Genomic DNA, 19,379 nt, shown 5'->3' on the forward strand with positions numbered 1-19,379 from the left:
GAAACATTTCGGGTCGGAGGCGTTCGTCCGAAGGAAGCCTCCGACCAGAATCTCAGCCCCATTATGTTTCACATTTTTCCTGCTTAAGATTTCCTGCTTCCAAGACAGAGTAATCTAAAGCATAATATTTAAAGTTCATTTGATACAAGCCGTTAAACAGTGCAACAATGAAAAATAGTAAACTTTTTACTATCATTGCCCATAGTATGAGAAGTATATCATGCAACACATTTATCCCGTAACACGGTGTTAGAATTATTTTACATATGTCAACGCGGAAATTATAACATAAGTGTGATAACAATTCAAACCTCCATGAACCAAGAGTGATTGAAAAATTCAATCATAGATGAGTGTCAACCATAATCATAGCTACTCTTGTCAAATAATGGTGGAGCCTTCTATGGAAAATCTTTTATTTTCTAAAGCATTCTCAGATGTTCTTTGCACGAGAAGCACAATATAAGTAAGTGCTAGTTGGCATAGCCATCATTGTTATTTTATGCTCATGTTTAAAAAAAAACCCTGCTTTAACCCCATTTTATATGCTAGCATACATAATATTCATCAAACCTTTGTTTCTGTGAGGAGGGAAAGTTTACTGAAATTACTCGCAGATGTTTAACACTGTTGATAATGTTGAAACCTATTGTTTTTCAGCTATATTTGCCCATTACATTTATGAAAAGTAAAATAGCATTTTCACCACTCCAGGAGCTCTTTTAATTAGATGCACAGTGTATTTTTCATAGTCCATGTTGTAGTACACAATGAATATTGAGATCTGTAGGCTTTTTCTCTCTCTACCCAGTCTCCATGGCCCAAATTATCTCCATGCGCCTACACACTACTCGGTTTTCTGCTAAGTTTCCAAACACTTACCATGTGGCATATTTTTAATAAACAGTCTCCCACCTTTCTGTGTGCACTGTAATCACAAGGTTGCAAAATGGACTAAAATTCTAAGAAAATGCAGGTAAAGAGGATCTCAAGAACAATTTTGAATCCATGTACTGATTTTATATAAAGTAATTGATCAGGCCACTGAAGTATTTACAGCCGGTAGGATTACTGCTCAGAATAGTATATAGAAATACATAAAAATGAAAACACGGAAATAAGCCATTCAGCACAACCAGTCTGTGACTGCATTTACCTTCCACGTGAACAAATAGTCCTAATCATATTTACCCACCCTGTTCCCACATCCCTTTAGCCCTGTTCCTTCACCCATCTATCCAACCTACTCTTGAATGTTGACACAAGTTTCTGCCTCAACCACGAACCCTGGAAGTGAATTCCACAATCTCACGATTCTCTGTGCTTCTCCTGCTCGCTTTTCTAAATCTTTTATATTTAATCTTGTACCTCTGGAATCTTCATTCTAGGTCCCGTAATTACAGGAAACAGTCTGCTTCAATATATCCTGTCATATCCTTTCATAGTTTCAAACACTTGTGTCATATCACCCAGTAATCTGTATTGTTCCAACCAAAACAGCAACCCAATCTGTCAAGTCGTCATATTTGTATTTCCTCATACCAGACAGCATCCTGGTGAATCCTCAATATTCTTCCTATAGTGTGAAGCCCAATATTATACACACTACTCTAACTGAGGTTTCATTAAGGCTTTATATAGACTCATCATTACTTATTGGCTTTTATATTCCAAACCTTGTGATAAAGCCTAGGATTCTATTAGCTTTTTTTTCCAGGCTTAGCAACCTGAGATACTGCCTTTAACACATTGTGAACCTGTACCCCCAAAAGCCTCCACATTTTCAGCACAAGCCTACTGGTATGGGGTAGATTACAAATAGTTTTGCTTTTGGAGGAAGAGTTTTAAGATATTTAGGACTACACAATAACAATTAAATCACAACACAAATCATGAGAAAAGCTCTGCATTCAATCAAACGATTCAATTTCTTCTACATTGGATACGAGGATGATATGACTCAAGACTCGTTTGCATGCATTTCCTCACCTCCATTAAATACGACTTCACCAAGACAGTCCCTGGGCACCTTGGATGCACATCGCTTGTGGCAATTAAACTTGCAGTCTGGAAAATCAGAGCAGGCCAAGTGAAATTTCAATGGAATGCACAGGTGCCTCAGTCACATTACAGCTGATATTTTAACAAGTTTACCACTAAACAGGGAACCAAGACTAAATATTGATTCAGTCTCATTGCCATAAAGGATAATCACTGCAGTCAGTTTATAAGGATATAAATTTAACTGAAAAATATAATTTTATTTTGAAGTATTTCAGTTTTGTAGATCATGTCCAAATACATTGAAATATGAAAAATGTTTTGTATCAATAGATACAAAATTAAAATTGAGAATATATGGGGTATAGTAGAATTATGTGGACCTAATAAAGACACAAGAAATTCATCCTAAAATGTATTTTGGGAAGTCTTCCCAATATCCATCAAACCTCATGTATTAGCTGGAGAAGCAATGTGATACAAGATGTTAATCAATTGAGAAATAGCAGTATACAAGCTTATAAACAGAATAAGATAAAAAATATTTACAAAGTACCAAGACATGCAAATGTCTAGACATTACACTGCAATATTCGCATACGAGTACTTAATGCTTTCATATCAATTTACTTGATCTATTATGTATTAATTTGCTTGAATAAAAAAATGTTCAGAATTCACATGCTAATATGGGACAGTATAATTTGTAGGCCAAAATTATTGCTTGTGAAGGACTAAAATATTGTTACTGAGTTACTTTAGCTGTGCTGAGCCAAAAAATGGCAATACATTACTTCAGCCATAAACAGCACTAGTTGTACATGTACAGTTCTTACCTCTACATTGCATTCCTTGTCGAAACAGGCCTTTTAATAACCGCTTGCAATACTGACAGATAGTGGGGCGTGTATAGGAGTGTATGACAAAGGTATGCGGTACTTTCACCCTCCCCAACACCATCTTTTCCATCCAGATTGGACGTCCACTCCATGAGGGTATTCGTTTGCTGGTTTCCTGGTGGCAACGCTGCAATGCCAATCACATGCAATGAATTCAGACTATGATGTACAAGTGAAACAGTTTTCATGATGCACGCTACATTTTAAACTCTAAAAGCCAGAGAGATTAATTGCTGATCATATGTAGAATGTTTTTGAGTTAAAGTTGACTGCCTTGGTTTTCTAAACTATTATTACATGGATTATTTAGGCTTGGGCACTGGAGAGAAAAAAAAATTGGAGGGAGATGCATCTTGGGCCACACTTGTGCAACTCCTAATCATGGCTTTCAGACTGGTATTGCTGGAGGCTTGGGAATAGGTTATAGACCTGTTCTCTGAATCTCAGGTGGTGCTGGGAGGCCCAAGAAAAAGGCAAGTGAGAATACACTCCGCGTTGAGAGAGTCCCATCCCTGAGAAATCCTGGCTCACAGAAGATCTGACTTTGCCAAAAAGTCTTAACACAAAGCAATATTCTTCATTTCCTTTATAACAATTCAGGATAAATACAATTAACACAACTGGTAAGACACAGACAGGGCACATTACCAAAGCTGGCATCGGACTTGTGATTCTCCACAGCCAACAAACTGAGCCAATGTTCATGGAGATTATTGGTTTAATTGAAGGTTGGTATAGAACTTGCAGCATTGGAACATAGAAACATCGAAAATAGGTGCAGGAGTAGGCCATTCGGCCCTTCGAGCCTGCACCGCCATTCAATAAGATCATGGCTGATCATTCACCTCAGTACCCCTTTCCTGCTTTCTCTCTATACTCCTTGATCCCTTTAGCCGTAAGGGCCATATCTAACTCCCTCTTGAATATATCCAATGAACTGGCATCAACAACTCTCTGCGGTAGGGAATTCCACAGGTTCACAACTCTGAGTGAAGAAGTTTCTCCTCATCTCAGTCCTAAATGGCTTAACCCTTATCCTAAGACTGTGTCCCCTGGTTCTGGACTTCCCCAACATCGGGAACATTCTTCCCGCATCTAACCTGTCCAGTCCCGTCAGAATTTTATATGTTTCTATGAGATCCCCTCTCATCCCTCTAAACTCCAGTGAATAAAGGACCAGTCGATCCAGTCTCTCCTCATATGTCAGTCCAGCCATCCCGAGAATCAGTCTGATGAACCTTCGCTGCACTCCCTCAATAGCAAGAACATCCTTCCTCAGATTAGGAGACCAAAACTGAACATAATATTCCAGGTAAGGCCTCACCAAGGCCTTGTACAACTGCAGTAAGACCTCCCTGCTCCTATACTCAAATCCCCTAGCTATGAAGGCCAACATACCATTTGCCTTCTTCACCACCTGCTGTACCTGCATGCCAACTTTCAATGACTGATGTACCATGACACCCAGGTCTCATTGCACCTCCTCTTTTCCTAATCTGCCGCCATTCAGATAATATTCTGCCTTCGTGTTTTTGCCCCCAAAGTGGATAACCTCACATTTATCCACATTATGCTGCATCTGCCATGCATTTTTCCATTCACCTAACCTGTCCAAGTCACTCTGCAGCCTCTTAGCGTCCTCCTCACAGCTCACACCGCCACCCAGTTTAGTGTCATCTGCAAACTTGGAGATATCACACTCAATTCCTTCATCCAAATCATTAATGTATATTGTAAATAGCTGTGGACCCAGCACCGAGCCCTGCGGCACCCCACTAGTCACTGCCTGCCATTCTGAAAAGGACCCGTTTATCCCAACTCTCTGCTTCCTGTCTGCCAACCAGTTCTCTATCCACGTCAGTACATTACCCCCAATACCATGTGCTTTAATTTTGCATACCAATCTCTTGTGTGGAACCTTGTCAAAAGTCTTTTGAAAGTCCAAATATATCACATCCACTGGTTTTCCCTTGTCCACTCTACCAGTTACATCCTCAAAAAATTCCAGAAGATTTGTCAAGCATGATTTCCCTTTCATAAATCCATGCTGACTTGGACCGATCCTATCACTGCTTTCCAAATGTGCTGTTATTTCATCTTTAATAATTGATTCCAACATTTTCCCCACTCAGGCTAACCGGTCTATAATTACCCGCTTTCTCTCTCCCTCCTTTCTTAAAAAGTGGTGTTACATTAGCTACCCTCCAGTTCATAGGAAGTGATCCAGAGTCGATAGACTATTGGAAAATGATCACCAATGCATCCACTATTTCTAGGGCCACTTCCCTAAGAGACTGGGCATCCAGTGAGTTTGCTGAATCTCCATTCCAATACATTAAGAGCATTTCTAACTATACATTTTAGCCTATTAAATTTGTATCACACATTAATGCAATGTAGCCATCTTTATAATGAATATGGTAGTTATTAGCTTTGAATTTCTGTCATCTGCCTATACTATGCTACACATGTTGCAGGAATCGAGAGACTTTTTTTTAAACCTTTTATGATTATACAATCACTGATCAGACCGCATCTGGAGTACTGTGCTCAGTTTTGTCCCCCGCATGGTAGGTGATAGAGTGGCCTTGGAAAAGGTCCAGAGGAGAGCTGCAAGATGGATTCCTAGCTTAAAGAACATCAGCGACTCAGATAGGCTCAAGGACCTTGGTCTATTTACTTTAGAGCAGCGTAGACTTAGAGGTGCCCTGATAGAGGTCGATAAAGTAATTCAAGGGCTGAACAGCATGACTATTGATAGATTATTCAAGTTTAACAGATCTCTCCCCCTCCCCCCTCTCTCTTGCGGGAGAATGGGGACCGAGAATGCGACCAGACCTGCAAGCTCTTCGGGCCGGGTTGGAGGTAAATTGCTGCTATGTATTTTTCAATTCTTTTAGTGCCCGGGCATCTGCTGCGTTGAGTTTCTTAACCCTCCGGAAGGTTTTTCTGGAGAGGCCACATACGCTGGCCTAAGCAGAACTGGAGTAACTCTCAGCTGGCCAAATTTCTCTAAATGGCCAGCATTGGCATAGGTAGCTGGTTACACCCCCTTTGGCTGAAAAAAAAAACTGACCCTAAAAAAATCGTAACTAACTGAGTTACACTAGTGCAAATTGATTGGGAAAACTGTGGTTTTTCAACTAAGGCTAAAAAGTGCAGCCTGCTTCAAAAAAAACAGTGCAAATCACTGGGGAAAATTGAGCCCATACAAGGAGTGTGTTGGGGTGGTGAGCTATATAGTTGTTTCCATTGTAGAGCCATAAGCAAGTTATAATAGGTATAAATAGAAGGCTGAATATGAATTTGTTTCTTTACAGAGAAGAATGCAAGGACTACAAAGAGAAAAAAAACTTTTTTACCTGAAAAGTAATAACTGAACATTTGACTCCAGAGAAAATACATTTATAGGGTTGATAGTCATTCCAACTCATTTACCTTGATCAAACGAACTTCGTCAGTTTTTGTTTGGATTCCCGGATGGAGCCCCTGTGGAGGTGAACATCAGCACAGGGAAAAAGTTAAGACAGACAAACTTTTGTAACAAATTGCTCAGTGTTTTCCTTTTCTCTCCTCCCTCCCAATCCTCACTCCAAAAAAGGGTATGACCAAGGCCATGTACAAAATCGCAGATGCAAACCCAGATCACAGCATTTGCAGAGTATCAAAACGGATAGCCAACTCCTTCAGAAATTGTTTTTATTCACATTATGTAAGGAGAGCAGTCTTTCATTGGAGCTCTGCCATAAGTAATTCATTGAAACCATAACCCGAGTCACAAATCTAAAATATATTATAATGTGTGTTTAAAATACTTCCCCCAAATTTTCAGTGATCAAATATCAAACAAATTTAACCTCATTAACCTTTTCCCCATGCAGAACGGCATGATTGTGGTAAGGCAGGGTACAATACAGAGAAAAGGCCATTCAACTGAGCTCTTCCGTCTAGTATCCTAACTGCCAGGAGGGCCTTTTATTGAAAAAGTGGATGGTATCCAAAAAGAAAATGAACAAATTAGAAACAGTGGTGACTTTGCTTTGCTGGAAACAAACCAACAAAGTTAAGATTGATAAAGCCACTTTCAACCATACCCTCATCTCCGTCACCATCAAGATTCATTTGTCTGTCTCTATCCCTGCTACCTCACTTACCAGCCGAGCACCCTTTCAAATTTCCAACTCCCACTCCTCGAGCTCATCTCGGTTGATAGTCTCAACAATAGTTTTCTTTGATGCCCTCAGCTTCATCAGATCCTGGATGATTTCTCATCTTTGCCGCTCTTTGGTACGGGACCTTGCCTTGAACACATTTGCCTCATAACCAGTTTCATGATTCAGGGCCAAATCTGGCTTGACCATCTCAAATGGTATTGCCTCTCCTTTTCAAGCCAAAATCTCCTTACTTTCCAGGATGATACCCTCTTAACCTAGTATCTCACCACTTAACTGCCACCCCACAGGTCAATGCTTGGCATTATCAACCTCTCACTCCTCTCGGGTATCATACCTGCCCCTGTTTAAAAAAGAAGCCATCACTCATCTCCTTAAGCAGTTCACCCCAAATCTCTCTGGCCTCTCGAACTACTGCTTCCTCCTTTCAAAGGTGATTAAGCAAGTTGTCAACATAATCAAATCTCCTTATCATTTCCAATTTGGGTCTCCATCCTGCTCATAACATGCAGACTGCCCTGCTTCCACATCACTTTGCAACTGTGATGCACTCCCTGTCCTCAACCTTTCTGTGGCATTCATTACAATTGATTATTCCATCTCCCTCCACAATTGACCTCTGTGGCACTGTCCGTTCCTCATTCCATTTCTACTGATCCCAATGAGTTTGCTCACTTCCAATAGTTTCCTTTCCCATAGTGTCACTTTCAGTTTGCTCAGCGCTCCATTCTTGGTCTCTCCTACTATTAAAATACAACCATTTGGCATCATACACAACCATGAGATCAACTGCTATATGTATGCTAAAGATAACCAAATTCTACCTCTCACCCTTTGCCCTTGATTCCATAACCATCCCACATTGTCCAACTGTCTGATTAATATTAAAGTCATCGTGTTCTGCTCCCACCTGGAATTATGTGCGGCTGGCACCGATTCCATCCTCCTCCCCAGCTGTTTGCTCAGACTGAATCCACAAGTGCTCAGTGTCCAGCTCGACAGTAAGCTGACTTTCAAATCATCTGGTCTTCATCAAGATCACTTACTTGCACCTCTGAAACATTGCCTGCCAGCACACCCCTCCACCACTGAAACCCTCCCTGATGTCTTCTTCACCTGAAGGTTCACCAGCCCCGCCAAACTAAACCCACACAAGCTCCAAATCATCTTGAACTCTGGGTCCATACTCCAGACCAAACTCTCAACCACTGTTCTCAGTGAACCTCACTCTACTCTTCAAAGCCCTTCCTAGTGTTGCTCACCTTTCTCTGAATTATTGGAACATTTTATTGCATGAAAGGCATTGTATAACTGTATTACGCCAAGTACAAAAAAGGGCTTTTACATATGGAAGGCTGGAAAATAGCTAACCAAAGTAAAACGATGGAGGGAGAAGGACAGGTCATAAGAACATAAGAACATAACAATTAGGAACAGGAGTAGGCCATCTAGCCCCTCGAGCCTGCTCCGCCATTCAATAAGATCATGGCTGATCTGGCCGTGGACTCAGCTCCACTTACCCGCCCTTTCCCCGTAACCCTTAATTCTCTTATTGGTCACAGCAAACAAAATAAATTATGCAAGAGTATACAGGAGAATTATGGAAGAGGTCAATGCATGAATGTTATTCAGTTCTCTCAATCTTAGTTATCATAACTGGCTGTACAAAGTGGAAAAATTCAGAAACCAAAGAGACTCACTGATCCCAGATATCCAAGATATACCTCCTGCACTGCCACCCACTTCCCATACCGGGAAGTCTCACATCCCGTGTGTGTTGTCACTCCTACATTTTAACTTGCAAATGGGTGCAAGACCCAAATTATAGTCGGAGATGTTAGTATTTCTAGAGTGGTATTACCATCGGCTGTGAAATGAACTACTACGCATATATAACTGGTACTATATACCACAATACACTCAAACTTCTGCACTTAGAAAACATAATTTAGTTGAATGTGAAGGGTATAGCCAGCTAAATGCAAGAAAATCAAAGAAAGGGGTGTAACACTTGTTTTAAGAAAGTGAAATGAACAAATATCACAAAATCTAAAAAAAAATTGGGAATATGGAAAATCTAATTTAAAACTATAGTAATCTCCAGACGTGATTTTAACCCGTTCCAAGGTGACAATGCCCTGTTTACATTCAGAAAGCTGTTGAAGAATCTTGTGGGAAGGACGATTGGGCAAAAATAATGCTCGGAGTAATCCTCACGTAGAAAATCAAATTTCTTCTCTCAGAATGTACTCCCAGATAATTTCCCCAGCTCAAAATGTGGCAGAGACAGTCAGTAATGCTTCACCGGCCCCATCTTGAATTCAGTTCATACCTTACTTTGTCTCAGGCGCAAGCTAGTGTGAGCACTTCTGGGAGGCTCACAGTTTTAAAGTTCTCATCCTCATTTTCAAACCCATCCCTAGCCTCGCCCCTCCCCATCTCTAACCTCCTCCAGCCCTACAACCCTCCAAGATCTCTGCACTCTCCCAATTCTGGCCTCTTGCACATCCCCGAATTTCTTCGCTCCATCATTGGCGGCCGTGCCTTCAGCTGCCTCGGCCCTTAGTTGTGGAATTACCTCCCCGTCTATCACTTTTATATTTATACACACCGAAAACTGATTTGTATTGTTGTGACTATATCCATACAGTCAATTGCCTGGAAAGCCAAAGCTGCAATGGAGATTGAAAGCCTCATTACCTCAAATTGCACTTTTAAACAGATTTCTGGATAAAACCCAACTGCAATGAGATGCGAATTTGGGATCAGTTGAAAGCAATGTGGTGCTTTGGGATGCATTCAACTTTAAAAAAATCAGATGGTGAACATTATAAACATCTAATAGAAAATGTCTAAAATTAAAGAGCTAGAACATGAAAAATTAAACGGGAAAGAATTTAGGTCATGAGAAAGAAACGGAAACAGTTCAACTCTTCATTGTCAAATTGTTTTCAGCAAGGCTAACCAACATCTCTCAACATTGTGTCATTACAGGTTTAAGCAAGCTATACTAATCCTCTGTAGATCATTGGTGAGGCTTCTTCTGGAATATTGCAGTGAGGTTACTTTTGGAGTTTTGAAGGCACCATCTTCAAAATGGCAAACATAATAGAAATGATTCACAGAAGATTTATGAGAATGCTTCTCGGGCAGAGGGCTCTTGAAAATGAAGACAGACTAACAGATCAAAACTGGATTTCTTTGAAAAAGTGCAATACAAAAATTGATTTCCGTCTTTGAAATACTGAGTCATGGAGTGTGCAGGTGTAAATAAACTATTCAACTGCACTATGAGCATAGAATTAGAAGGACCAAAGTACCAAAATGAAGAAGCCTCAAGCAAGACTGGAGATTAGAAGAAATTATTTTCTTGTAGAGTAGTGAATATGTGGAACACACAGTAACGTAATTAATACTGTGTCAATTAACTCCTCCAAAAAAAGAACAGGATAAATATCTGGTTAGGAATGAGATTGAAGGCTACACTGGGATAAGTATAGACTAAGTTAAACTACTCCATGGCACACATTAGTTGCTGTGCAGCTGGGAATGGCATCTGTTGCAAGTAAACTGCCCAGGTTTAAGTACTGGTGGTGTATGCATAAAGAAGTACTGCGGTGGGGAAGTTTAGCCCAACACACCCGTTGGGAAACGGATGCGATCGGCTCCCCTTTTTATATCCTGCATAATTTTATTTTCCGTTGACTTCGATGGAAAATAAAATTGGATGGGGTGTAAAACGAGCAGCTGCTCTGATCCTGTGAGTTTCCCACTGAGAATGAATACAGCAAAAATTTCCCTCGGGTTAGTAAATAAGCAGGAGAGAGTCCCTAATGGGATGGATTGAATATAGTTTGTAGAAGGAGTGTGTTTAATGGTCCAAACAGCCTTTTCTCAATCCAGACTTTATGTTGTTGTTCTTAACTTGCTTAAATGCATTAATTCCCTTGGCAACTTGCCAAGGCTTCTTCAACAGCAACTCCCAAACCCACGACCTCTGCCATCCAGAAGGACAAGGGAAACAGGCGCATGGCAACACCACCATGATTCCCTCCAAGTCACACGTCGTCCTGACTTGGAAATTGACGCGTTTACTTACAACAGTAAAATGCTTTGATTGGGTCCCCTTGATCACAGGACCTGATCGCTGATTTATCCTCCAAGGGGACATAGAAACATAGAAAGTAGATGTAGGAGTAGGCCATTCGGCAGAACCAGGCACATCCAGCAGGTTTCTCTGGCATGTGTAATTAGAACCACCTTGCCTACGTAATCAGTGACTTTTCAAAGTCCAATTCGAGCCATTCTGACTGATGACTCCAGACAGGAAAGAGATCACTCTCACACATTAAGACCTTCACGCCTCACCCCCCACCCAAGTTCCTGCCACCGCCCCCCTGTTATATATGTGGACTTGTACTTACTCTGTATAACCACCAGAGGGCTCATCCCCTGAAGTCCCAAGGGATCCCATAATCCCTTGGGAGCACAGGTATTTAAGGAGGCTTCACAGGTTGGAGGGGCACTCTGGAGACCTGCAATAAAAGACTCCGGTCACACTTTACTTTGAGCTCACAGTGTTCAGTCTGACTCTTCCTCCATACACAACAACTGGCGACAAGATACAGACAGCGAACACAAAGATGCAGAGAACAGTGGGCATCCTGGAGAAATTTTCTGAGGGAGATGATTGGGAAACTTTTGTGGAGCGACTCGACCAATACTTTGTGGCTAACGTGCTAGATGGGGATGAGAACGCTGCCAAACGAAGGGCGATCCTCCTCACCGTCTGTGGGACACCGACGTATGGCCTCATGAAGAATCTGCTCACTCCAGCGAAACCCACGGAGAAATCGTATGATGATTTGTGCACACTGGTCTGAGAGCATTTGAACCCGAAGAAAGTCGTTCTGATGGCGAGGTACCGGTTCTACACCTACAAAAGGTCTGAAGGCCAGGAAGTGGTGAGTTATGTCACAGAGCTAAGACGCCTTGCAGGACATTGCGAATTTGAAGGACATTTGGAGCACATGCTCAGAGACTTTTTCGTACTTGGCATTGGCCACAAAACCATATTTCGCAAACTTTTGACTGTAGAAACCACAACCTTTAGTAAGGCCATAGCGATAGCACAGGCATTCAATGCCACCAGTGACAATACGAAGCAAATCTCTTTGCTACAAGTACTGTGAACAAAGTGATGTTGTTTTCGAATTGTAACATACAGGGCAGGTCACACATACCTGCAGCTGCACGTCCGCAGATGTCTCAGAGTCCACCATCAAGGGTGATGAATGCAAGGCCATTAACACCTTGTTGGCGCTGCGGGGGTGATCATTGTTTCCAATCATGCCGATTTAAAGAGTATGTTTGCAAGGGCTGTGGAACAATGGGACACCTCCAACGAGTGTGCAGGCGAGCTGCAAAGCCTGTTAAACCTGCAAACCACCATGTTGCAGAGGAGGACGGATCCATGGAGGATCACGACGATCCAGAGCCTCACATAGAGGAGGCAGAGATACATGAGGTGTACATCCACCACGAATTGTCCCACGATAATGCTGAATGTTGAACTAAATGGACTCCCGGTGTCAATGGAGCTGGACACGGTCACGAGCCAGTCCATCATGGGCAAAAAGACTTTCGAAAGGTTATGGTGCAACAAGGCCTCAAGGCCAGTCTTAACTCTAGTTCGCATGAAACTAAGACCTTACACAAAAGAACTGATTCCTGTAATCGCCAGTGCTACCGTAAAGGTCTCCTACGATGGAGCGGTGCACAAGCTACCACTCTGGGTGGTACCGGGCGATGGTCCCACGCTGCTCGGCGGGAGCTGGCTGGGAAAGATATGCTGGAACTGGGATGACGTCCGAGCACTATCGCTCGCTGACAACACTTCGTGTGCCCAAATCTGAAACAAATTTCCTTCGCTGTTCGAACCAGGCATCAGGAAATTCCAAGGAGCGAAAGTGCAGATCCACCTAATTCTGGGGACGCGACCCATCCATCATAAGGCGAGAGCAGTACCGTACATGATGAGGGAAAGGGTAGAGATCGAGCTAGACCGGCTGCAAAGAGAGGGCATCATTTCACCGATCGAGTTCAGCGAGTCCTATTGTCCCAGTCCTCAAAGGAGACGGCACCGTCAGAATCTGTGGCGATTACAAAGTAACTATTAATCGTTTCTCCCTGCAGGACCAATACCCACTACCAAAAGCCGATGACCTCTTTGCAACGCTGGCGGGAGGAAAGACATTCACGAAGCTGGATCTGACTTCAGCCTACATGACGCAGGAACTGGAGGAATCATCGAAGGCCCTCATCTGCATCAACACACAAAGGACTTTTTGTTTATAACAGATGCCCGTTTGGAATCCGATCAGCAGCGGCGGCTTCAACAAAGTGCATACCATGATAGCGCAAATGTGTCATGCGAGATTGAAGTCAATGATCCTGTATTTGTATTAAATTATGGACAAGGTCTCAAGTGGCTTCCCGGCACTGTCATGGCCAAAGAGGGGAGCAGGGTGTTTCGGGTCAAACTTTCAAACGGACTCATTCACCAGAAACACTTGGACCAAATCAAACTCAGATTCACGGACTACCCTGAGCAACCCATCTTGGACTCCAACTTTTTTGATCCCCCAACATACACACCAGTGGCAACTGACACCACGGTTGACCACAAAGCAGAACCCATCATCCACAGCAGCTCTGCAGGGCTCAATACACCAGGCAGCCCAGCAAGGCCAGCTGCACAGCAGCCCAGCGAGGGCCCAACAAATGATTCAACAACACCAGCTTTCACACCGAGAATATCAACCAGGGCAAGAAGGGCCCCAGATCGACTTACATTGTAAATAGCTACACTAGTGACTTTGGGGGCGAATGTTGTTATATATGTGCACTTGTATTTACTCTGTACAGCCACTAGAGGGCTCATTCCCCGGAGGCCCAAGGGATCCCATAATCCCTTGGGAGCACAGGTATTTAAGGAGGCTTCACAGGTTGGAGAGGCACTCTGGAGACCTGCAATAAAAGACTATGGTCACAATTTACTTTGAGCTCACAGTGTTCAGTCTGACTCTTTCTCCATACACAACACCACCAGCCCCCTCCCCCTCCCCAGGTTCCTGACCCCTCCCCCCACCCCCAAGCCCAGGTTCCCGACATCCCCCCCACCCCCCACCAGCCCAGGTTCCTGACCGCTCCCCCACCCGCCTTCCCTAGCCCAGGTTCCTGACACCCCCATCCCAAGTTCATGAACCACCCCATCCCGAGTTCCTGCACTGCCCCAGCCCAAGTGCGTGCCCCATCCCAGCCCAAGTTCCTGACCTTACCCCCAGACTCTCTCTCTCTCTCTCTCTCTCCCCTCCGCAGTCGCTTTCTCTCCCCCCCCCTCCCAGTTGCGCTCTCTCTCTCCCTCTACCCTACCCCCCTTCCAGTCTCAAGAACACAAGAAATAGGAACAGGAATAGGCCATTTGACCCCTCGAGCCTGCTCCGCCATTTAATAAGATCATGACTGATCTGATCATGGACTCAGTTCCACTTCCCTGCCCGTTGCCCATAACCCTTTATTTCCTTATCACTCAAAAATCTGTCTATCTTCACCTTAAATCAACCTCCAATGGAAGTATATTCTTTCTTAAATACGGAGACCAAAACTGCACGCAGAACTCCAGGTGTGGCCTGACCCTGTACAGTTGTAGCAGGACTTCTCTGCTTTTATACTCTATCCCCCTTGCAATAAAGGCCAACATTCTATTTGCCTTCCTGATTACTTGCTTTACCTGCATACTAACTTTGTGTTTTATGCTCAAGGACCCCCAGGTCCCTCTGTACTGAAGCACTTTGCAATTTTTCTCCATTTAAATTATAATCTGCTTTTCTATTATTTCTGCCAAAGTGGATAACCTCACATTTTTCGACATTATACTCCATCTGCCAAATTTTTGCCCACTTAGTCTGTCTATATCCCTTTGCAGATTTTTTGTGTCCTCCTCACAATTTGCTTTCCCACCCATCTTTGTGTCATCAGCAAACTTGGTTACATTACACTCGCCCCCTTCAAGTTGAGGCCCCAGCACCGATCCCTACGGCACCCCACTATTTGCTGTTTGGCAACTGGAAAATGATCCATTCATCCCAACTCTCTGTTTTCTGTTAGTTAGCCAATCCTCAATCCATGTTAATATAATACCCCCAACCCCGTGAACTTTTATCTTGTGCAGTAACCTTTTATGTGGCACCTTATCGAATGTTTTCTGGAAATCCGAATATACTACATCCACTGGTTCCCCCTTATCCAGCCGACTCGTTACATCCTTAAAGAACTCCAGCAAATTTGTCAAACATGATTTCCCTTTCATAAAACCACGCTGACTCTGCTTGATTGAATTAAGCTTTTCCAAATGTCCTGCTACTGCTTCCTTAATAATGGACTCCAGCATTTTCCCAACGACAAATGTTAGGCTAACCAGTCTATCGTTTCCTGCTTTCTGTCTGCCCCCTTTTTGAAACAGGGGCATTACATTTGCGGTTTTCCAATCCGGTGTGACCTTCCCAGAATCCAGGGAATTTTGGTAGATTACAACCAATGCATCCACTATTTCTGCAGCTACTTCTAGGTACAGAGGACTTATCCACTTTTAATCCCATTACTTCTCTCTCTCATTCTCTCCCCCCAGTCTCGCTCTCTCTCCCCCCAGTCTCGCTCGCTCGCGCTCTCTCCCCCCAGTCTCGCTCGTTTGCTCGCGCTCTCTCCCCCCAGTCTCGCTCGCTCGCGCTCTCTCCCCCCAGTCTGTCTCGCTCGCGCTCTCTCCCCACAGTCTGTCTCGCTCGCGCTCTCTCCCCCCAGTCTGTCTCGCTCGCGCTCTCTCACCCCTCAGTCTCGCTCGCTCGCACTCTCTCCCCCCGCCAGTCTCGCTCGCTCACGCTCTCTCCCTCCAGTCTCGCTCGCTCACGCTCTCTCCCTCCAGTCTCGCTCGCTCGCGCTCTCTCCCCCAGTCTGTCTCGCTCGCGCTCTCTCCCCTCAGTCTCGTTCGCTTGTGCTCTCTCCCCCCAGACTTGCTCGCTCTCCCTCCCTCCCCCCAGTCTCGCTCGCCCTCTCTCCCCTCAGTCTCGCTCGCTCGCGCTCTCTCCCCCCCATCTGTCTCGCTCGCGCTCTCCCCCCAGCCTCGCTCGCGCTCTCTCCCCTCAGTCTCTCTCGCTTGCTCGCGCTCTCTCCCCTCAGTCTCGTTCGCTCGTGCTTTCTCCCCCCAGTCTTGCTCGCTCTCCCTCCTTCCCCCCAGTCTCGCTCGCTCTCCCTCCCTCCCCCCAGTCTCGCTCGAGCTCTCATCCCCCAGTCTCGCTCGAGCTCTCTCCCCCCAGTCTCGCTTGTGCTCCTTCCCCCCAGTCTCGCTCGCTCGCGCTCTCTCCCCCAGTCTCGCTCGCTCGCGCTCTCTCCCCCCAGTCTCGCTCGCGCTCTCTCCCCCCAGTCTCGCTCGCGCTCTCTCCCCCCAGTCTCGCTCGCGCTCTCTCCCCCCAGTCTCGCTCGCTCGCGCTCTCTCCCCCCAGTCTCGCTCGCTCGCGCTCTCCCCCCAGTCTCGCTCGCCCTCTCTCCCCCCAGTCTCGCTCGCGCTCTCTCCCCCCAGTCTCGCTCGCCCTCTCTCCCCCCAGTCTTGCTCGCTCTCCCTCCTTCCCCCCAGTCTCGCTCGCTCTCCCTCCCTCCCCCCAGTCTCGCTCGAGCTCTCATCCCCCAGTCTCGCTCGAGCTCTCTCCCCCCAGTCTCGCTTGTGCTCCCTCCCCCCAGTCTCGCTCGAGCTCTCATCCCCCAGTCTCGCTCGAGCTCTCTCCCCCCAGTCTCGCTTGTGCTCCCTCCCCCCAGTCTCGCTCGCTCGCGCTCTCTCCCCCCAGTCTCGCTCGCGCTCTCTCCCCTCAGTCTCGCTCGCGCTCCCTCCCCCCAGTCTCGCTCGCTCGCGCTCTCTCCTCCCAGTCTCGCTCGTGCTCTCTCCCCTCAGTCTCGCTCGCGCTCTCTCCCCCCCAGTCTCGCTCGTGCTCTCTCCCCTCAGTCTCGCTCGTGCTCTCTCCCCTCAGTCTCGCTCGCGCTCTCTCCTCCCAGTCTCGCTCGTGCTCTCTCCCCGCAGTCTTGCTCGCTCTCCCTCCTTCCCCCCAGTCTCGCTCGCTCTCCCTCCCTCCCCCCAGTCTCGCTCGAGCTCTCATCCCCCAGTCTCGCTCGAGCTCTCTCCCCCCAGTCTCGCTTGTGCTCCCTCCCCCCAGTCTCGCTCGAGCTCTCATCCCCCAGTCTCGCTCGAGCTCTCTCCCCCCAGTCTCGCTTGTGCTCCCTCCCCCCAGTCTCGCTCGCTCGCGCTCTCTCCCCCCAGTCTCGCTCGCGCTCTCTCCTCCCAGTCTCGCTCGTGCTCTCTCCCCTCAGTCTCGCTCGCGCTCTCTCCCCCCAGTCTCGCTCGTGCTCTCTCCCCTCAGTCTCGCTCGCGCTCTCTCCCCCCAGTCTCGCTCGAGCTCTCATTCCCCAGTCTCGCTCGAGCTCTCTCCCCCCAGTCTCGCTTGTGCTCCCTCCCCCCAGTCTCGCTCGTGCTCTCTCCCCCCAGTCTCGCTCGTGCTCTCTCCCCTCAGTCTCGCTCGCGCTCTCTCCCCCCAGTCTCGCTCGCTCGCGCTCTCTCCCCCCAGTCTCGCTCGCGCTCTCTCCCCCCAGTCTCGCTCGCGCTCTCTCCCCCCAGTCTCGCTCGCTCGCGCTCTCTCCCCCCAGTCTCGCTCGCGCTCTCTCCCCCAGTCTCGCTCGCTCGCGCTCTCTCCCCTCAGTCTCGCTCGCCCTCTCTCCCCCCAGTCTCGCTCGCTCGCGCTCTCTCCCCCCAGTCTCGCTCGCGCTCTCTCCCCCCAGTCTCGCTCGCGCTCTCTCCCCCCAGTCTCGCTCGCTCGCTCTCCCCCCAGTCGCGCTCGCCCTCTCTCCCCCCAGTCTCGCTCGCCCTCTCTCCCCCCAGGCTCGCTCGCGCTCCCTCCCCCAGTCTCGCTCGCTCGCGCTCTCTCCCCCCAGTCTCGCTCGCTCGCGCTCTCTCCCCCCAGTCTCGCTCGCCCTCTCTCCCCCCAGTCTCGCTCGCCCTCTCTCCCCCCAGTCTCGCTCGCCCTCTCTCCTCCCAGTCTCGCTCGCGCTCTCTCCCCCCAGTCTCGCTCGCGCTCTCTCCTCCCAGTCTCGCTCGCGCTCTCTCCCCCCAGTCTCGCTCGCCCTCTCTCCCCCCAGTCTCGCTCGCTCGCGCTCTCTCCCCCAGTCTCGCTCGCCCTCTCTCCCCCCAGTCTCGCTCGCGCTCTCTCCCCCAGTCTCGCTCACGCTCCCTCCCCCAGTCTCGCTCGCGCTCTCTCCCCCCAGTCTCGCTCGCGCTCTCTCCCCCAGTCTCGCTTGCGCTCCCTCCCCCAGACTCGCTCGCCCTCTCTCCCCCCAGTCTCGCTCGCGCTCTCTCCCCCAGTCTCGCTCGCGCTCTCTCCCCCAGTCTCGCTCGCGCTCTCTCCCCCAGTCTCGCTCGCTTTCTCTCCCCCCAGTCTCGCTCGCGCTCTCTCCCCTCAGTCTCGCTCGCGCTCCCTCCCCCAGTCTCGCTCGCCCTCTCTCCCCCCAGTCTCGCTCGCTCGCGCTCTCTCCCCCAGTCTCGCTCGCCCTCTCTCCCCCCAGTCTCGCTCGCCCTCTCTCCCCCCAGTCTCGCTCGCTCGCGCTCTCTCCTCCCAGTCTCGCTCGCGCTCTCTCCCCCAGTCTCGCTCGCCCTCTCTCCCCCCAGTCTCGCTCGCCCTCTCTCCCCCCAGTCTCGCTCGCTCGCGCTCTCTCCTCCCAGTCTCGCTCGCGCTCTCTCCCCCAGTCTCGCTCGCCCTCTCTCCCCCCAGTCTCGCTCGCTCGCGCTCTCTCCTCCCAGTCTCGCTCGCTCTCTCCCCCCAGTCTCGCTCGCTTGTGCTCTCTCCCCCCAGTCTCGCTCGCTCGCTCTCCCCCCAGTCTCGCTCGCTCGCCCTCTCTCCCCCCAGTCTCGCTCGCTCGCTCTCTCCCCCCAGTCTCGCTCGCTTGTGCTCTCTCCCCCCAGTCTCGCTCGCTCGCTCTCCCCCCAGTCTCGCTCGCTCGCCCTCTCTCCCCCCAGTCTCGCTCGCTCGCTCTCTCCCCCCAGTCTCGCTCGCTCTCTCCCCCCAGTCTCGCTCGCTTGTGCTCTCTCCCCCAGTCTCGCTCGCTCACTCTCCCCCAGTCTCGCTCGCTCGCGCTCTCTCCCCCCCAGTCTCGCTCGCTCACTCTCCCCCCAGTCTCGCTCGCTCGCGCTCTCTCCCCCAGTCTCGCTCGCTCG

At 47.9% G+C, this 19,379-nt stretch overlaps 1 protein-coding gene across 2 annotated transcripts in view; it reads right to left on the reverse strand.

Annotated features, from left to right (window-relative positions):
* Positions 1 to 19,379, reverse strand: part of prkd3 (protein kinase D3) — a 488,274-nt gene that overhangs the window by 129,897 nt on the left and 338,998 nt on the right. For both annotated transcript variants that reach the window (XM_070889279.1, XM_070889278.1), the window contains 3 exons: positions 6,339 to 6,389; positions 2,838 to 3,027; positions 1,990 to 2,067 (listed from right to left, as the gene is read on the reverse strand). In XM_070889279.1, coding sequence (XP_070745380.1) covers positions 1,990 to 2,067; positions 2,838 to 3,027; positions 6,339 to 6,389 — 319 coding nt within the window. The remainder of the gene's footprint in view (positions 1 to 1,989; positions 2,068 to 2,837; positions 3,028 to 6,338; positions 6,390 to 19,379) is intronic.

The sequence above is a fragment of the Pristiophorus japonicus genome, chromosome 9 (genome assembly GCF_044704955.1).
Source record: "Pristiophorus japonicus isolate sPriJap1 chromosome 9, sPriJap1.hap1, whole genome shotgun sequence".
NCBI lineage: Eukaryota > Metazoa > Chordata > Chondrichthyes > Pristiophoridae > Pristiophorus > Pristiophorus japonicus.